The sequence below is a fragment of the Stenella coeruleoalba genome (genome assembly GCF_951394435.1).
Source record: "Stenella coeruleoalba genome assembly, chromosome: 15".
Taxonomy (NCBI): Eukaryota; Metazoa; Chordata; class Mammalia; order Artiodactyla; family Delphinidae; genus Stenella; species Stenella coeruleoalba.
The window spans coordinates 72244281-72263521 of NC_137161.1; the positions used below are offsets into that span (position 1 = coordinate 72244281).

Sequence of the window (19241 nt, forward strand, 5' to 3'; positions counted from 1 at the left end):
ACATATATTAACTAATTTAATTCTCATAAAGACCTTATACTAATAATTCTATAAGTAATAAGTAATTTTGATTGCCTCTGGGGAGAGAATGAGGTGGTTAGGGGACAGGAGATTTTTTCATTGTATTGCCTTTTTGTTCTTTTAACATTGGAACTCAAAATAATTTTTTTAAACATTTGAATGTAATGCATACTTGAAAAATAAGTAACTGCCTATGGGAGTATAAATTGGTGCAAACGTTTTGGAAAAAAGTTTGGCCTTAACTGATAAAGTTGGACACATGCAAACCCATGGAATTCCACCCATAGGACATGTCCTGGAGAAAACTCCTGCACGTGTGCCCCAGATGATATGTTCAAGAATGGCTGTAAGAGCTCTGGAGATGTTTGCACGACAATGTAAATGTACTTAACACTACTGAACTGTACACTTAAAAGTGGTTAAGATGGTAAATTTTATGTTATGTGTGTTTTACCACAATCACAAATATAAAAAATAGAGTAGATAATTATAGATAGTATAGTTCATCATTACATTTGGTTTTTATTACTGCACAATACGGTATTAAGTCCTGGAGTGAATTGGAAGGAACCAGAACGTTAGAATTAGACCGAGTTGCAATCTTGGCTCTCCTAATGACCTTAGGCTAATTGTCTAACCTCTAGGGACCTCAGTTTCATTGCCTAAAAAAAATAGTCCTTTCACCTGAAGATAATAATACATATCAAATAAGAATGTTAAGAGAATTAAATTTTTAAAATGTGTGTAAATCTCCTAACACAGTTCCTGGCTGATGGTAAGCTCAAAATAAATGATAGAACCTACTATCATACAGTACTGATAATGTGAGTGTAGGGACTGGACTTTAAATTCACAAAACTTATAACATCTTCAAAAGTTTTTTATAAAAACAAATTCATTTATCTCCCAAAGGAAAAAGAAGAGCTATAATGGTAAAACACTGGAAATGATCCAAATGTCTGTTAGCAGGGGAGTGCACAAATGGGAGTGCATCACACAATGGAATATTATTTATTTGTAAAAATGAAATATAGGCATCATCAACATGAATAATCTCAAAAACAAAATGTTGGCAGTAAGAAGCGAGCTATAGGAAACATAAACTAAGATGCCATTTATAAATAAGCAATAATATATCGCTGAGATGCATAAATGATAAAAACTCTTTTAAAAGGTAAGAGAATGAATGATTAACAAAATTTAGCATAGGAGTTACTTCTGGGGAAGTGTATATAAGGGGACTTCTGAGCTATGTTAAATTCTGTTCCTTGGGCTGGGTGGTAGTTACATAGGTACTCCTTAAACCATACACATATATTTCCCCATGCTTTTTGTAAGTAAACTATATTTCAACATTTTAAAAAGAAGGAAGTATGCTGTATTTCAGAATTTTAAAAAAATGATATACTGTAAAAGCAATAGATGTGGAAGCAAAGGACTTCTGGGTTTTGTCTGATCTCTGGGTGTGCTATCAATGAGCTGTCTGGCCTTAAGGAAGTTATATAACCTCTCTACACCCTAGTTTCCACTTCTGTAAAATGAGGGTCATCATCTCTGCTTTGGATCATATGAAAATCTCATCCACGAAAAGTTCTTTGCAAAACGTTCAGCATATTGTACATGTGAAGGATTCTCTTATCATTAAGGGAAAAACAAAAGCATTCTATTTCATCTGTAGTCACCTCTTCCGGGTTAAAAAGTGGCTAGATCAGGTGCCCCTGGTTATATGCTCTCTTAGTTCTTTGGACTTTTCCTTCTCAGTATTTAGTGCAATTGTAATTCTTTATTCATGTGATTACACCATGACTATCTGTTCCACTAGTCTGTAAGCTCCACAGAGCAGGGGCTGCTCTGTTTCGTCCACCCTAGCACTTTACATGGCAATAACATTTGTTGAATGAATACATCATTTTATACAATACAGTTTGCTGAGCACATATAATGAGCCATACGATGGTGCTGAGCATTTTGCATTTATTTATCTCCTCATTTCCTCCTCAGAGCAGCCCCAGGAAATTGGCTTTCTTAACTCCATTTTACAGATGCAGAAACTGAGGTCCCTGATAGGTGAGGAGTCTTGCACAGAGTCACCAGCTGGGAATCAACCTAGTGAGAATTGTAAACCCAAGTCTGTCTGACCGGAAGGCTGGTGCTCTACCCCTCATTCCGGGGGTCCCCTTGATAATACTAACAACCCTTACCACGCCCCTCAAGGAAGCAGGACTCTTTTGGGGGAAGATTTGCATCCATATCCCTCCCTGTCACTTCTACCTGGGAGCAATGTTCACCCGGACCAGTGCAAAAAAAGTCATGAATTTGCCTTGGCCAGTGACCAACCTACTGGGCCAGAACGACAGGTTGACGTGCCTTTGTGCAGGCCATCCACCCGGGTGGATCCTTGTGACCGCATCATGAGCTTTCGAAAGCATCCTTTTTATCTTTTTCTTATTTTTTCACTGAGAGATTCATTGAACCACATTTATCATTTGGGTCAAAGACTGCAAAGATAAAAACCTGGAGGTGGGGTTGGGAGAGCAGGCAAAGGAGAAGAAAGAGGGGTTTTAAAGAATAAGAGAATCTGAGGTATAGTTGATTTACAATATATTAGTTTCAAGTGTACAGCATTGTGATTCAAAACTTTCATAGATTTACTCCATTTAAAGTTATTTTATGGACTTCCTTGGTGGTGCAGTGGCTAAGACTCGGTGCTCTCAATGCAGGGGCCCCAGGTTCAATCCCTGGTCGATGAACTAGATCCTTCATGCATGCCGCAACTAAGAGTCCACATGCCGCAACTAAAGATCCTGCACGCCACTACAAATATCCAGTGTGCCACAACTAAGACCCGGTGCAGCCAAAATAAATAAATATTTTAAAAAATAACGTTATTATAAAATATTGGCTGTATTCCCTGTGCTGTACAATACATCCTGTAGCTTACTTATTTTATACATAGTAGTTTGTACCTCTTAATCCCCTACTCCTATCTCACCCCTCACCCACCCCCATTTGATTTTCACATACAATAAGAGCCTTGGGGCTTTTTTCCATTATGATAATCATTCAGAATTATGACACTACACTTTAGGGTTCAGTACACTTTTTTGGGGAGGGGGCCTGCCCCGCACCTCGAGGCATGTGGGATCTTAGTTCCCCGACCAGGGAAAGAACCTGCGCCCCCTGCAGTGGAAGCACGGAGTCCTAACAACTGGACCACCAGGGAATTCCTGAAAATATACATTCAGTGCATTTTCAGTACACTGAAAATACTTCAGTAGGCTCAGTACACTCTCCATTAAAATTTTTTCTTGTTACAAAATCACTGTCTTGTCATTGTAGAAAAATCACAAAATGCAACTTAGTAAAAAGGAAAAAAGTTAAAATCACTTGAAATCCCTCCTCCCGGAGAGAATTGCTATTGAACCTTAGTGGAGCAGAACTAAGTTTAGACATTTTTCTTCCCATGCTCTATAGAGGGCCACCACCTCACAATGGGCCCCAGGGGGCGCCCAGCCATTCCCTCCAGGCTGTACGGGGTGACATAGTGTGTGCTCTGTGCATTATATAGACCTTTTTTTTTTTTAAACAAAAATGGGATCATCCCATTTATTTCTAGTAAGAAATAAAATAATGGCTGAAAAATATCTGGCATGAAATAGATGCTGGAGACTCTCCCTGGGTTCATTCACAAATATGTATAGAAGACCTCCTTTGTGCTAGCCACTGCACTGGATATTGGAGCTATATCAGTGGATACAACAGACAGCAATCCCTGTCCTCATGGAGCTGACATGTTAATGAAGAGAGGGATAGCACTAGATAAGAGCCATCCTTTGTTGGTTAGGGATAGATATTAAGGAGAAAAAATAAAGTCTGGAGAGAAGGAGGTAAGAATTCTTGTATGTGAGTGTGTATTGTATGATTGTGGTCAGGGAAGGCCTCACTGAGAAGGTGACTTTGAAATAAAGGCCTGACTGAAGAGAGGAATAAGGATGCAGATATTTGGGAAAGAGTGTTTCAGGCAGAGAGACTGGCAAGTTCAAAGGTCCTGGGGCAGGAAGGAGTGTGCCTGGGGTGGTCTAGGAACAACAAGGAGGTCAGGGTGACTGCTGCATCGTGAGTAGGGAGTGTTAAAGGAAATGAAGTCAGGCAGATGTGGCACAGGGTAGGGAGGAGGTAGCACAGGACATAGTGCTTCACAGGTCATTGTAGGATTGACATAATCTAACTTTGTTATGGTTTTTAGTCTGCAGTCAAACCCCAAAGGTCCAAACTTTTCCCATCGGCCTGAGGCCCCACCGCTCTGGCCTGACACCCAGGTCAGTGTCCCCATTGGTGGTCCCTGCCTTGGACCTGACCCAGGCCAGGTTCAGCCCTAGTTCCCAACTCCCACCTCTCCTGGACTTGCCTCATGGGATTTTTAGCAACAGGCTCTGCCTCAGAAGACTTGAGAAATGACACTCATGGCCACAACTCTCACATTGTTAACCACCTTCCACCATCCCAAATGCCAGGAAGTTTCATCTTTGTGTCTGGGGCAAATGTGAGAAACCCTAGTGAGTGAACTCCTGCCATAAGACCCACAGAGAGAAAGAGACTCGGGGTTAGGGCAGAACTCGGGTAATGGAGGATGTTGAGACAGAGATAGAGATCACCAGAGCGGCTTTGAAGATGAGGAGGGAGGGAGTCATGTGATCATCTGGGGGAACGGCATTCCAAACAGAGAAACACCCAGAGCAAAGGCCCCAAGACACAGCAAGCCTGATGCGATGGCGAAAGAGTAAGTAGGCCAGTGGCTGGGCAAGAGAAGGGCAGGAAGAGGTGATGTCAGAGGGGCAATGAAAGGCCTGATATGCAGGGCCTGTGGGCCACTATAAGGACTTCAGCTCTGGCTCTGGGTGAGATAGGAGCCATTGGAGGGTTTAGACTGGAGGACTGACATGATGACTCTGCCCACGGTAAGGGCAGATGGGCTCGGGAGGTGGAATCAGAGGGACAGTGAGAAGGCTCCTGCAAAAACCCAGGAGAGAGACAATGGTGGTTTGCACCAGTGGCTACAAGAGGCAGTCAGAGTCAGGGTATTTTTTGAAACCAAAAGATTTCCTGATGGCTTGAGTGCAAGATCTGATGGGTCATGTGGAGGATTTTTGGACTTTTTCTCCTAATAGAAGGAGGAAGTCACAAGATTAGTTTTGAGCAGGGGGATGACATGGTTGCCTTTGTGTTTTTGAGAGATCACTCTGGCTGCTAGGTTGAAAATAGACTGGAGGGGAAGAATGCTGCAGAGGATGGTGAGGGATGGTGGTGGCTTGGACTAGAGGGAAGAAGGTAGAGGGGTTGGACGGAGGACAGCACAGCTCTCCCTGCCTCCAGGCCTTTGCAAGGCTGCTCTCAATCACCCAAAAGCCCTTTATGGCCAACAAACACTATTATCTTCAAGACGCCAGGAAGTCCCCCCACTGTGATCCCTCAACTCTGTGATTTCCTCTGTCCTAGCATTTATCATGCTAGGTTTTTTCTGACATCTGTGAGCTTCTCACAGGTGGAATCACACTTCACTAGCCTCTAGAAGCCCGAGGCCCAGCACCAGGTCTGGCACAGAGAAGGCCTTAGAGAGCGTTGGTTGAATGAATAAATGAAAAGAATGTGAAGGAGGAAATAGATCAACACCCTGATATTCGGAGCTCACCAAAGCATTGCAAATCCTTTATTAGTGTTGTTGTTGTTCTCTGATTATGAAAGTAATATGTGCTCTTTACAAAAAAAAAAAAAATTACAGACATAACAATCATAGCGTGAAAGATCCCCCAAACCTTATCCTCTATATTCTAGAAATAACTCAAGACATCTCTAGAATTTAGAAATAACTATGCAGAGTTCAGTCCTTATCCTCCCCCCAATTTGTTTTATATATACACGAAAAAACGAAATGTTTAAGAGACAGAGAGATGGGAGAGAGAGAAGCTGAGAAAGACAGACTTCCTGCCTAGCAGACAAATAAGATGTAACACACACTGCTCTGTAACTTGCTTTTTTTCTACCATGACAATCTTTCTATGCTAGTATATGTAAATCTACCGTATTTTGATAAAGCCTGAATAGTATTGTATAAAATCGATTTGTTTAATCGATATAACCAAATTCTTATTATGTTGGAGATTTAATTTATTTTCTTCCTTTTTTAAAAAAAATTTAAAGGTTTCCTTGACTATCCCTGTTGTATTTATTTTGAGGCACCACATTTTAGGAGGGTAGTTGACACGTGTTCCTCCTAGGATGGTCAGAGGACTTGAGACTGTTTTATGGGGAATATTAGACATAACTGAGGATGTTCAGCCTGGAAGAGAGAAGACTAAGGGTTGACATGAGCCATATCCAAATTGCTGAGGGGTTTCCTGGTGGGAAGGTGAAAAGATTAGTCCTAGGCATTTCCACAGGGCAGAACCAAGTCTAAAGCATGGAAGTCACAGGAAGGCAAATTGGCATGTAATACGAGAAAGCATTTTCCTACAGGCAGAGACACCGGAGACACAATGGATCTCTTTGAGAAGTCATGAGCATCCCAGCTCTGGAGGTGTGTGAGCGGGGCCTGGTTGAAGATTTAGTGGGAGGTAATACATAAGGGACTTGTGTGAGACGAGGGAGGGTTGAATTCAGGAGATCTTTCATATCTGAAATTGTTTTTACTACACTTCTAGTGGAAACTATCATAAAGGATGGCATGGAGAAGTTGGCATGAAGCCTCAGAGAAAGGCTCACGGGCCCAGCCGCTCCGCAGCATGTGGGATCTTCCCGGACCGGGGCACGAACCCGTGTCCCCTGCATTGGCAGGTGGACTCTCAACCACTGCGCCACCAGGGAAGCCCAAATTTATTTATTTATTTATTTTAAAGCCTTAGAGAAGATCTTGGGCAGATTTTGACACGTGGTGATGGGGAATGCACATTTTAGGCAAGTGGGATAAGCTGATGAGAGATTGAGGAAGAAAAAGTGGGACGTGAGGCTAAAGAAAGTTTGAGCCAAGTTATGTTGTAAGACTGAAATTTACCCCACGAAACAAATAACTTCTGGCGCTTCTGCCTCGCCCTAGCCCCACAACCTCTGCTTGAGGACTACTTCCCCACCCAGAGATTGAGGACGAGGTGGCCAGATGCTGGTTTGTATTTAGGATGTGACTCTGTTCCCTTGGCCTCAGCTGGTTACTGTGGGGTTGACATTTGACTCTAGCTGGTCAATCAGATTCTCCCTCCTAAGGGTGTGGAAATTCAGAGATCTTAGCCCCCTCGATTAAGTATATATAAAGTTGGGATGAGGTGGTCAATAAAGGGCAAACTTTTTTGAGCTTTGTTGAAGATGCGGAGAATGGTGGCCTGCAGAGAGGAAGGGAAGAATGGGGGAAGATGGGGTGCCCTCTCCAGCCACCCAGAAGACCCAGTTGTTTTGGGGTTCCCCTAAGGGTTTTGTGATATTCTTCAAACAAATTTATTCTTTTAATTTTAGCCAGTTCAAATGGGCTCCTATTACTTACCTCAATGTGAGATTTGGCCAAGACCCTCCAAATTCATAGGGAGTCATCCGAGGCCTTGAAGGGAGTCGCCCATAGTTCCTGAAGGAGTTTCAGGAATATTCAGCTGGAAGAGGGGCGGCAGAAAGGGTTGAGGAGAGTCTGATTGGTCGTGAGACCTGGGAGGAGGCCTTCCTAATGATTTAGGTATTCCCCCAAACACTTCAGACAGTGCAAACACATCCTACAATAACCAGTCTTCCAGGTTCTGTTTTTCTTTTTTTTTTTTTTTTTGGCCATGCGGCACGGCTTGTGGGATCTTAGTTCCCGGACCAGAGATCAAACCTGGACCCACAGGAGTGAAGGCACGGAGTCCTAACGACTGTACCACCAGGGAATTCTCTTGACCTATTTTCTAGATGGACTCAAGCTACCCAGTGAGAAGACGGAAAATGTTTTCTTTTTTCTCACTGAAGTATAGTGATGGCAGGGAGTCATTTTCCTTGTTTTAACAAATTTTTCCTTGTTGGAAAAAATTTTATCAGGTGGGCATTACTGATATCTTCATTGTACACAAAGCAGGCCAAACTTGGGTTGTGGCCACTTTGGAAGTTCAAGAATGCCTGGGCATGCCTAGAAAACTTCCAAGGTGACCCTATAGAAGACCTTTTCAAGAGGGAGCAGAGGAGCTTCCTGAAGGTGGGGGAGACTCATATGACAATGAGCTTGACCCAGGAATGAAGTCTTAGCTGTCAGAGGGGAGTAGAGATCCTTCTTATACACAGTGGCTATTATCTAGGCTAGAGCAGCCAAGGTATGAAGTCCGGAGCAGCTTACACACCAGGGAATGGTATGTGAGACTTCCTGAAACAGCACAGAAGATTTGCAGGAAGCTGGAGATCTTGTACTAGCAGGTGGGGGTCATAAAGCAACAATATGGGGGTATGAAGATGAATACGATCCTATCAGAGCTCACAGATTAGTGAGTCCCATGGAAGTCTGGGCGATGTACAGAAGAAGGAACCAAGGCCCAGAGAGGTGAAGAGATTCACTGGCACAATATAGCCAGACAATACGGCCCAGAACTGATTCCCAGATTGCTGGCCCTGAACTGTATGCTCTGTGGCCACAAAAATGAACCCCACACGCAGATGCTGGAAATGGAGCCCTCGAAGTGAGGTCAATCAGGGACAACGGGGGGCCCCATGGACTACAGGTGAATGCCCAAGGGCTGCCATCCTTAGAAGATCCCTACCTGTGGTGTGTTCAGCTCAACCCTCCCTCCAGGTAAAGGGAAAACCCAGGTAGAGTTTCTAGAACCTTAGAATGCACGGTCCACCTAGCCATGAGATCATAAGGGCCTTGGAATAGGGTGGTGGCCTTAGTGACCTCCTCTGCCCTGAGGCTCCAACTCCTCCTCTGGGGAGTTTCTCCTTCTAACCTCCTGGCAGGTGGGAAGAAGGGGAAAGAGCCCTGTGGTGACCCAGATACTTGTGTCAGAACCATCCTGACCAAAGCAGCTTGTGTTGATACACCCAAGAGGAAGTCGTGGGTGAAGAGCCTGGGCCGAGAGACAGCAGCTGATGGCAGCCAGCAGCATTTGCACAAGCGGATCTTCTGTGTGAATCTGAAAAGAGACCTTTGCCCTGATTTGTCTTGGGTTTCGAGGCAGTTGGGCCTGGTGGTTTCATGTGGGAGGCTGGGAGGCCCCAGCCTGTGTTTCCTGATGCCAACTACATCAGCCAGAGGCCCACTGGTCCCTGAGCGCCCAGAAGCTTCCTGCTGCCACACCCTTGCCTAGTCAATATTTTATTCATCCAAGAGCCACAGGAGAGAAAAGTTTCAGCATGAGGGTCCATGTGAACTGGGGCTAGAGAGGCCATTAGGAATGGACGCCGCCCTCCAAGTTATCGCTGTTCCTCATTCACGGAGCTCATATTTATATCTCTCATGACACATATTTCTATGAATGTCTGAACTGCCCTCTCCTCTCTTGTAACTGGCCAGTCCTCTCTCTATTCTCCAATTCACAGTCTGGAAGGAGCCAACAGATTGCTTACCTGCCCCCAGTGTATTATGTCATTTTATATAGTCATTAAATAAATTCCTGGCTCTGGGAACTCAGCCCTCTTTTTTGTTTGTTTGTTTGTTTTTGTTTGTTGTTGTTGTTTGTGGTACACAGGCCTCTCACTGCTGTGGCCCCTCCCACTGCGGAGCACAGGCTCTGGACGCACAGGCTCAGTGGCCATGGCTCACCGGCCCAGCCGCTCTGCAGCATGTGGGATCTTCCCGGACCGGGGCACAAACCCGTGTCCCCTGCATTGGCAGGCAGATTCTTAACCACTGTGCCACCAGGGAAGCCCCCAGCCCTCTTCTTTCAACTCCTTCAACCTCTCCGTTTTAAATGATACAGATTTTTGCTTCTGAGAGCCTAGACCTTGGAAAGCAAAAGCCTTTTAACTATCCTTAGGGACAAGGGCAGCCCCGAGTATTCATTCATTTAGTAAACATTTACTGATTCAGTATTTATCCACTCTGTTCCAAGCACTGTTCTAGGTACTGGGTGTACAGCAGTGAATAACAACTGTCCAAGTGGAGTTTACATTCCAGTAGGGAAGATGGACAATAAACTAGATGAATAAGGAAATTAGATAGTAGAAGCAGTTTATAAGTGCTAAGGAACAAAGACCTCGAGGAGACAGGGAACGAGCCTGCAGGAGAACAAGTGCCCTGAGGCCAAGGAGTGATGGATGATGATCAAAGGGCCGGGACAGCAGTGAGGCTGGAAAGGAGTAAGCTGGAGGGGGACAAGCTCAAACAGATGATGAGATGTCTGATGAGTTAAGCCTTTGTGGGACATGGTGAGAACTTTGGCTGGTATTTTGAGTGACATGAGGAACCACTGGAAGGTTTTGAGCAAGAAAGTGACGTGATCTGACATATTTTTAAAGGACCCCTCTGACTGCAGCAGAGGCAAGGTTGGAAGCAGGACCCATTAGTTAGGAAACTGCCACAAAATCTGGGCACAAGGAGCTTCTGGGTTGGTGAGCATGTGGAGGTGCCTGGAGAGGGCAGGGAAACTCCTCACACCCTGCCCTGTGCAATTTTTCCATCTGACTGTTCCTGAACTATAGCTTTTTATAATAAGCCAGTGATCTAAATCTCCTACTTTATCATCTGTTATAACTTTGTAAAAGAAGGGAAATTTTTTATACATCTTTATTGGAGTATAATTGATTTACAATGTTGTGTTAGTTTCTGCTGTACAACAAAGTGAATCAGCTATACATATACATATATCCCCATATCCTCTCCTTCTTGAACCTCCCTCCCACCCTCCCTATCCCACCCCTCTAGGTGGTCACAATGCATCGAGCTGATCTCTCTGTGCTTTGCGGCTGCTTCCCACTAACTATCTATTTTATATTTAGTAGTGTATGTATGTCCATGCCACTCTCTCACTATGTCCCGGCCTCCCCTTTCACCCCTTGTCCTCAAGTCCATTCTCTACATCTGCGTCTTTATTCCTGCCCTGCCACTAGGTCTATCAGAGAAGGGAAATTAAGTTAACAAGATACATATATATATTTACATATATGGCTTAATAGACAAAACTGGACATTACAAGGTAAACAAAGAATGTTGCCCCCCACCATTTCAGTTCTATAAGGATTAAGTTGCAACCCACTGCAGTTGCCCACCGACAGTGCACCTGGAAGGGAATTCCGGAAGGAGAACAGTAAGATGGAGCTTTGTTTTGGATATATAATTAAGATGCATATCTAAGGGAGAATGTCAATGACCCTAGATTCTTGCATCTTCCCAGACATAGAAAATACTAAGATCATTAACTTGAGATAGCTGGGTTTTATGATTAGATTAGTAATCTTTTACCAAGATATATGCTTGACTACATGTCTTTCCCAGCCAAAAAAATCACATATATACTGGGTCCTCCCCTACCTCTTCAGAGCAATCTGAGAGGCTGTCTCCCGGGCTATAGTTCTCAATAAGGTCCCCCAATAAAACTGAAACTTGGGCTTCCCTGGTGGCACAGTGGTTGAGAATCTGCCTTCCAATGCAGGGGACACGAGCCCTGGTCTGGGAAGATCCCACATGCCACGGAGCTACTAAGCCCGTGTGCCACAACTACTGAGCCTGCACGTCTGGAGCCTGTGCTCTGCAACAAGAGAGGCCGCGACAGTGAGAGGCCCGCGCACCGCGATGAAGAGTGGCCCCCGCTCGCCGCAACTAGAGAAAGCCCATGCAGAAACGAAGAAACGAAGACCCAACACAGCCTAAATAAATAAATAAATTTAAAAAAAAACAAAAACTGAAACTCACTGCTTTTACGGTGTGCAGTGTTTTTTTTAGTCAACAACAACATCAAGGGGAAAAAAGTGAGATATTGACAAATAAAGAAAAGGAGAATTGGTAGAATTGCCGTAACTACTCTGAAAGACAATTTATTATCAGGTATTATTATACATTGTCTTTGAAGATGTGTATGCCTTATGACTTAAAATTTATCCTTGGGGGTATACCATAAGGGAATTTATAAAAATATACAAAAAGACATATACTAGGATTTTTACCGAAACATTGCAACTCAACATCTATCAGAAAAGGAAAACTGCATATGAGCATATCAAAACAATGGAATATTATACAGCTATCAAAATGAATAAACCAGAATTATATATATTCACTTTGATTGATCTCATAGACATAATAATGAGTTACCAAAGTGCAGAACATTTTATACAGTTTTGAAATCATTTTATGTCAATTAAAAGTCATAAATATCACACATACATAGATATATATTGTGATACTTATACATACTAAAATATAAAAGCATCATTACCCTCAAACAATTGTAATTATTGCTTCTAGGGCATGAGGAGAAGGGAACATGGATTACAGTATTATTTGCCTTGATATATTTATCAAAAAATATAAAATAATCTGTTGCAAAAAAAAAAAATCTGGGCACAAGATGGTGATGGCTTGGACCATGGAATGAGCAGTGATGAAGATACAAAAGAGCATGATACAAAGTCCTGTTTGCTCTCTTGAGTGGAGCAAGAAAAAATTCTCTCTCATCGTTTTCAGATGAACCTACAGAAAAATAAGACATCATTGAGATCATTTTACCCCACAGAGGACACACAGACTTGAGGCATCCAGCCCACTGGCTCAGTCTTAGTTGCATGGATTCTGTGTAACCTGGAACTTCCCAATCTGAGATCTCATTTGTCACTCCTCTGTGACGTGATATGTTTGAGTCCATTTTCACGACCCTGTGGGGAACAATTCATAAGTGGAAAAACCAAGTCATCCTGGAGAGAGCTGCATGTGTTGGGTCCAGTCTATCCGTGGCCATCTTTGCCCCAGGCATCACCTCAGGTCCATTCAGCCATCACCACACCAACAGAATCCGTTCCACACTGTTCATCTGATGCAGTCAATATGACATCATACAGAAACCACCTATTGAAGCTGCTTTCCTCAGAAAGGGGTGCGAGTATGGCCAACACTTTGTGTTTCATAAACTTTTCTCTAGATGCTCGGTCTGTTTGCCCACTGAGGAGACATTCAGTAGGTTAGACCATGGGGCACAGAGAGGCAACAAGGCCCCTGAAAGCCATACCAAGGAGCTCAGACTCAATCTTGTGTGGGCAAAAGGGGAATCATCAGGGGTTTTAAAGCGTGAGAGAGACATGCTCAGGTTTCTCAAGGCTACTGGGCGAGTAGCTGGGAGGTAGAACCTTCTCTAGGGGGAGGGGACTGAGGGAAAGAAGAGCTGCAGTGGCAATAAATTGTTCAGGTGAAAACTGATGGAGGTTCTAACAGAAGGGATGGAATGGAGAGACAGTTCAGAGGATCTGGGCCCTCAGAGAACTGACAGTCTCAGTTATGATGAAGACAGCTGGCGAACATGACTAGGGAAGAAGTTGTGTATGTGTGTCTGTGTGTGTGTCTGTGTGTGTGTGTAAGGTGTATCCTGCCCCTCAGGCCTTCCCCATGTGGTCTCAGCCTGAGATCCTTGCAGCCCAGCTCTTCAGGGGAATCACCTGCTCTCTCCTGCATTGGGCCCCTGACTTCCTAGAATCTTTGGGGCTTACTTGTACTTTATAGTTCCTCAGCCTTATAAACCTTGAAAAGAAGTGGGGGGAAAAATATATATATTATATATATATGTATAATTCTTTTGTTTTTTTAAACTGAAAACCTGAACATGATAAATACACAAATGAGTATACCCACCTGCTGAAACATACACATAAACTAATATAATCCAAGCAATGGAGACTCTGAGAGTGTTTCCTGAATCCTTTCATCCCAGGTGTTCTATTCGTTGCTACTGATACACTTAAAGTTTCTATAAACTTAAGCCCTAACTCAAGCAACTAAAATTTGAAGCTGGTGTAAAGGAAAACCTTCACACTGGAGATGGCTAATTTGACTATTAATTCTGGATTAGATGTTCCGTGGTGAGAGGAGAATTATAGTTTTTCCAAACAGATCAAACCTGTATGGTTAACTACTAGAACTAATAATTTTTTGTCATGAAGAACGTAGGGCTCCAAACTGGTAACCATGGTTATTCTAGAGTTTTTATCCTTTTACTTTATACACTTCTGTGATGTTTGAATTTTAAAATGTATATTCTTTTTGTAATTTCAGAACAAAACAAAAGAATTTGGTTAGCTGTAAATTGAAACTGCTGTACAGAGAATCAAAGAAATCAGTCTGACTTATCTGATTTTAACTGAATTTGAAAAAGACTGTTTAATATCATCTAATTAACAAGAGCCAGCTCGTCAAGTTGTAACTGCCTGGCGGTAGATTATGGGTAATCTGACTGCAAAAGCCTTCTGCAGGGCAGTGACACTGGAAGTGGCCTTGCTGGTTGAGCAGGATTTCCTCACAACAGAGAGAATAAGAAGTGTATCAGTATTGTTTTCCCATAAACAAATACACTTCCTCTATTCTGTTGTGTTTTTAATATTTTTATTTTTTTTAATTACCCAAGTTATACATCCTCTTCCAGATAATGCAGAAATGTGTAATCCGTATTCTGCAGAGGTAATCACTGTTTAGAGTTTGGTTGTGTGTCGTTTCAGATTTTTTTTTTACAAACACACCCATAATTTCAACTTCCATTTATCTTTCTTTTTTTTCCAGATATAAATCACATACCATTTAGTGTTTTTTAAAAATATATTCAGAAAGTTGTGCAACCATCACCACTATCTAATTCCAGAACATTTCATCACTCCAAAAAAAATCTCTATACCCAAGAGCAGTCACTCCACATTCTCCACTCCCCCCGCCCTGACAACCACTCATCTATTTTCTGTCTCTATAGATTTGCCTATTCTGGACATTTCATGTAAATGCAAGCATACCATATCTGACCTTTTGTGCCTGACTTGTTTCACTTAGCATGATTTTCAAGGTTTGTCCATGGACAAACATTGTAGAATGTTTGTAGAATGTACAAACATTCTACATGGACAAACACTGTAGAATGTACCAATACTCCATTCTTTTTTTAATGACTGAATAATATTCCACTGTATGAATAGACCACATTTTGTTTATCCATTCATCAGTGGGTAGACATTTGCACTGTTTCCAGTCTTTGGCTAATATGAATAATTCTGTTATGAGCACTCATGTATAAGTTTTTTGGTGAACATATTTTCAATTCTTTTGGGTCTAGACCTAGGAATCGCTAGGTCACATGGAAACTATGTTTAACTTTTTTGAGGAACTGTCAAACTGTTTTCCACAGTAGCTGCACCAGCTTAAATTCCCACCGGCAAAGCACAAGAGTTCCCATTTCTCCACGTTCTCACGAACACTTAGTTTCTTTCTTTTTTACTCTAGCCATCCTCTTTGGTGTGAAGTGGTATCTTTTGGTTTTGATTTGTATTCCTCTAATGACTAATAATGTTGAACATTTTCGTGTACGGAGTGGCCATTTTATATACTGTCTTTGGAGAAACGTCTATTCAAATTCTTTGCCCACTTGAAAACTGGGTTGTCTTTTTACCATTGAGTTACAGGAGTTCTTTATATATTCTGTTTTGTTTTGTCATTGTTGTTTTTTTCCTTTTTTGGCAGTGCTGCACAGCATGTGGGATCTTAGTTCCCTGACCAGGGTTGGAACCCGCGACCGTTATAGGGGAAGTGCAGAGTCTTAACCACTGGACCACCAGGGAAGTCCCACAAGAGTTCTTTATATATTCTGGATACAAGTCCTGTATCAGATGACTTGCAAATCATATATCTCCCATTCTGTGGAAATTATTATTTTTTGTTTGTGTTTTAGACTCAAAACGAATTATTAAATATACTGTTCTGTAACTTGTTTTTTTTCTTCGATGGTGAGTGTATCATGGGCATCTTTCAACATCAAGAGAAAGCTACATCATTCTTCCCCCCCATCTTATTTTTTTTCAATCCTCCTTTTTTGTGGCTACATAGCATTCCATTACGGTTGTACCACAGTTCATCTGACCAGTCCTCCACTGAGCTTTAACGAATCTTAAGTTTGTGTGCTGGTGAAGGACTGAGACACAGCAGCTCTCGGGCAGCACTACTGTGCTGCCTGCCGCTGGATGATAAGAAAATGCAAGCAGGCACAGGAAGTGTCTTTAACCTGCTTACACTTCCTCTCTGAACCCATGCGGTTTCACAACCCCTCCAGGCACAACCCTCTCTCCCCCAGTGCAGTGTCACCAGCCTGGCGCCTCTGTGAGAAATTTCCACTGCAAGCGGCCCTGAGGCATTATCATTTCCCTCTTTCACCCTGTCTAGGTTGCCAGTAAATCCCAAGAGCCCTCTGAGACTGCACCTAGGTCGGGTCCCTCCAGCCCCTTGAAAGATGAATTCCTGCATCATGGTGATGAGGCTGCTGCTGTCTGGGCCTTTTCTCTTTGGTAGGCAAGAGAGGTGGGGAGGGGAGGGGACATGTGTCTGTGACCAGAGAAACTGCAGGGCTTTGTGGAACCAGAGTAAATGAGCAGCTGTTTTAAGTGTGGGATTGGCCATAGGTAACGTGGGGCCCAGGAATTCTGGAGGGAGAAGGGGGGAAAGAAATGACATCTTAAGATGTGAAATGAGCCTGAGGCCTGGAGGGAAAGCAAGGCCAAAAAGAACAGTTTGGGGCTTAGGTGGGGGATGTGATGGGGGAATTTGAGATCTAATGGTTATGGCAGAGACTGGTCCATGGTGGGGTGGGGAGGCAGGGAGCAGTACAAGAGTGAGGAGGCAGCTTCACAGGATCAGGGGATCTTGAACTTTCACGGGGAGGGAGCCTGAGGCTAATTATCTGAGTTTTCAGGGCGACGGGGCCCCAAGCCCAGGGGAGAAGTGGGTGTGTGTGGGGAGATACACCCTGCCTTGGGGCATCCCCACCGCCTCGGGTTGGGGGGGGCCCTTCGGACTGCTCCTTTCTTAGGGGCCTCTGCCTTCTCATCCTTCCTTCTTTGCTGATGGGCCAATCGGGAAGTTGTGTGTCCTCCCCAGGCCCTGGCGCTGCCAGAGCTCTGGGTAGTAGGGAATTGCTTTCACATTTCCTGGAGTCCAGGAAATGGGCTGCCAGCCCTGTCCGGGGTGTGGGTGGCCTGGGGAGAAGGAAGCGAGGTCTTTCCGGGTGAGGCCGCCCACTGCGGGCACGTGGGTTGAGGCCAATCAACGCCCGCCGCTCTGAGGTGGTCGTGGGGGGTCCCTGGTCGGAAGTGGCTGACCTGGTCCTGGTCTCCCTCAGCCCCAGCCTGGAGCTACAACCTGGATGTGCGACACGTGCAAAACTTCTCCATCCCAGACGCCGGGAGGCATTTTGGGTACCGCGTCTTGCAGGTTGGAAATGGGTGAGCTGTCGCCGCAGGTCCTCCCTGCCCTGGCCAGGACCTTCCGGTTTTGAGGAGTCCGTGGTGGGACCCAAGCAACAGGAGCAAGGCCATCAGATAGTACGATGTGGACCATCCATCATTAAAGCACCTTATAAGTGCCTAATTGAAGGGAATATGTATCACAACCCCTAAAACACTTGGCCATACTTCCTAGATTCCAGACTCTTTCCCAGACTAGACAGTGAGCTCCTCGATGGCAGAGATTTGGTTTTTCTCTCTAATCCCCACCCCTCCCTAGTACATACCACAGCCTAGCACATAGCAGGTAAGCCATAAACGACTTTTGAATTGTTGGCTGATTAAATGAACTCGTATTGTGCCGTTCCAGCAGATCATTCTCTGGGCCTCTGTTTTTCTGGACTGTAAATGGAAAAGATCCTTAACTTTCTAGAATTCTTTCACATCGGATTATTTATCTGGGATTCAATAGGGACGAGATGGGGGCTGAGGAGTCACCCAGAAGAGGAGTGGCTGAATTGCTTTGAGATATCTTGTGGGGGGTCCAAACCCCCTTAATAGGTAGGAGTTGGGGGGGGGGTAAAGGCCTGGGCAACTCCATCTCACAGATGCGATTTCTCATCAGGGTTGTCGTGGGAGCTCCAGGTGAGGGGAACAACATGGGAAACCTCTATCAGTGCCACCCAGGCACTGGACACTGCTTGCCAGTCAGACTGAGTAGTGAGTAACTGATTTGGGAGCTGGGAGGAATGGTATCGGGAAATTGAGGCTGACCCCATCACACCTGGATTGCCTAAGTTCCTCCAGACCAATCTTCTGGTGCCTGCAGGTTCCAACTATACCTCCAAGTACTTGGGAATGACCTTGGCGACAGACCCCACAAGTGACAGCCTTTTGGTAAGAGTTCTGTACAGTGTGATATCAGCGCCTGTGAAGATTGATGCTAGGAAAGGGAGACAAAGAAAAGAAAAAAATGGATTAAAGATCCTATAGAACAGCGGTCCCCAACCTTTTTGGCACCAGGCACTGGTTTCGTGCAAGACAGTTTTTCCACTGACCGAGCTTGGGGGTGGGGGTGGGGGATGGTACAGGCGGTGAAGGGAAGCCATGGGGAGAGGTGGATGAAGGTTTGCTTGCTTGCTGCCACCGCTCGCCTCCTGCTGTGAGGCCCAGTTCTTAACAGGCCCCAGAAGGGTAGCGGACCGAGGGGGTGGGGACCCGTGCTATAGAAGATTATAGGCATCAGAAAGGTTCAGATTCAGTCAGTGTTTATTGAGAGCCATCTATCAGTCAGCTATTTTTGAGACCTTAGTTATCTCAGTGTTTTTTCCAAATGTACAATATCTGTGACCGTTAACATACAAGGTGATTTGTGGTGGTACACAACTTTTAATGTTTTAATAGTCATATATTTATTTAATGGCTTATTAGAAAAATATTCACCAGGTACGTTAAATTCATGATTTCTTGCCTCGCATTGCATAGGATGAGGCTAAAGTTTAAAACAGTAAATTTTAAACAAGTTCCTCTTGGGTTTTGTTTTTTGTTTCTTGTTTTTGTTTTTAATTTTCTTGAAGTATAATTGATTTACAACATTGTGTCAATTTCCGCTATACAGCATAGTGACCCAGTTACACATATGTTCTTTTTCACATTCTTTTGCATTATGGTTTATCACAGGATATTGAATATAGTTTCCTGTTCCGTACAGTATGACCTTGTTTATCCATCCTATATATGATAGTTTGCATCTGCTAATTCCAAACTCCCAATCCTTCCCTCTTCCATCCTCCCTCCCCCAATAAGGTCCTATAGTACAGCACAGGGGA

General features: G+C 43.9%; 1 protein-coding gene across 4 annotated transcripts in view; it reads left to right on the forward strand.

Moving 5' to 3' along the window:
• Window positions 1-4568: 4568 nt before the first annotated feature.
• Window positions 4569-19241, forward strand: part of ITGAL (integrin subunit alpha L) — a 52997-nt gene continuing 38324 nt past the window's right edge. For 3 of the 4 annotated variants that reach the window (XM_079944946.1, XM_079944943.1, XM_079944945.1), the window contains exons 1-4: window positions 16284-16479; window positions 17310-17412; window positions 18038-18132; window positions 18242-18309. In XM_079944946.1, coding sequence (XP_079801072.1) covers window positions 16425-16479; window positions 17310-17412; window positions 18038-18132; window positions 18242-18309 — 321 coding nt within the window. In that variant the 5' untranslated portion in view covers window positions 16284-16424. Of the gene's footprint in view, window positions 4802-16283; window positions 16480-17309; window positions 17413-18037; window positions 18133-18241; window positions 18310-19241 lie in introns of those variants that run through there. The other variant, XM_079944944.1, reaches the window with a different exon arrangement.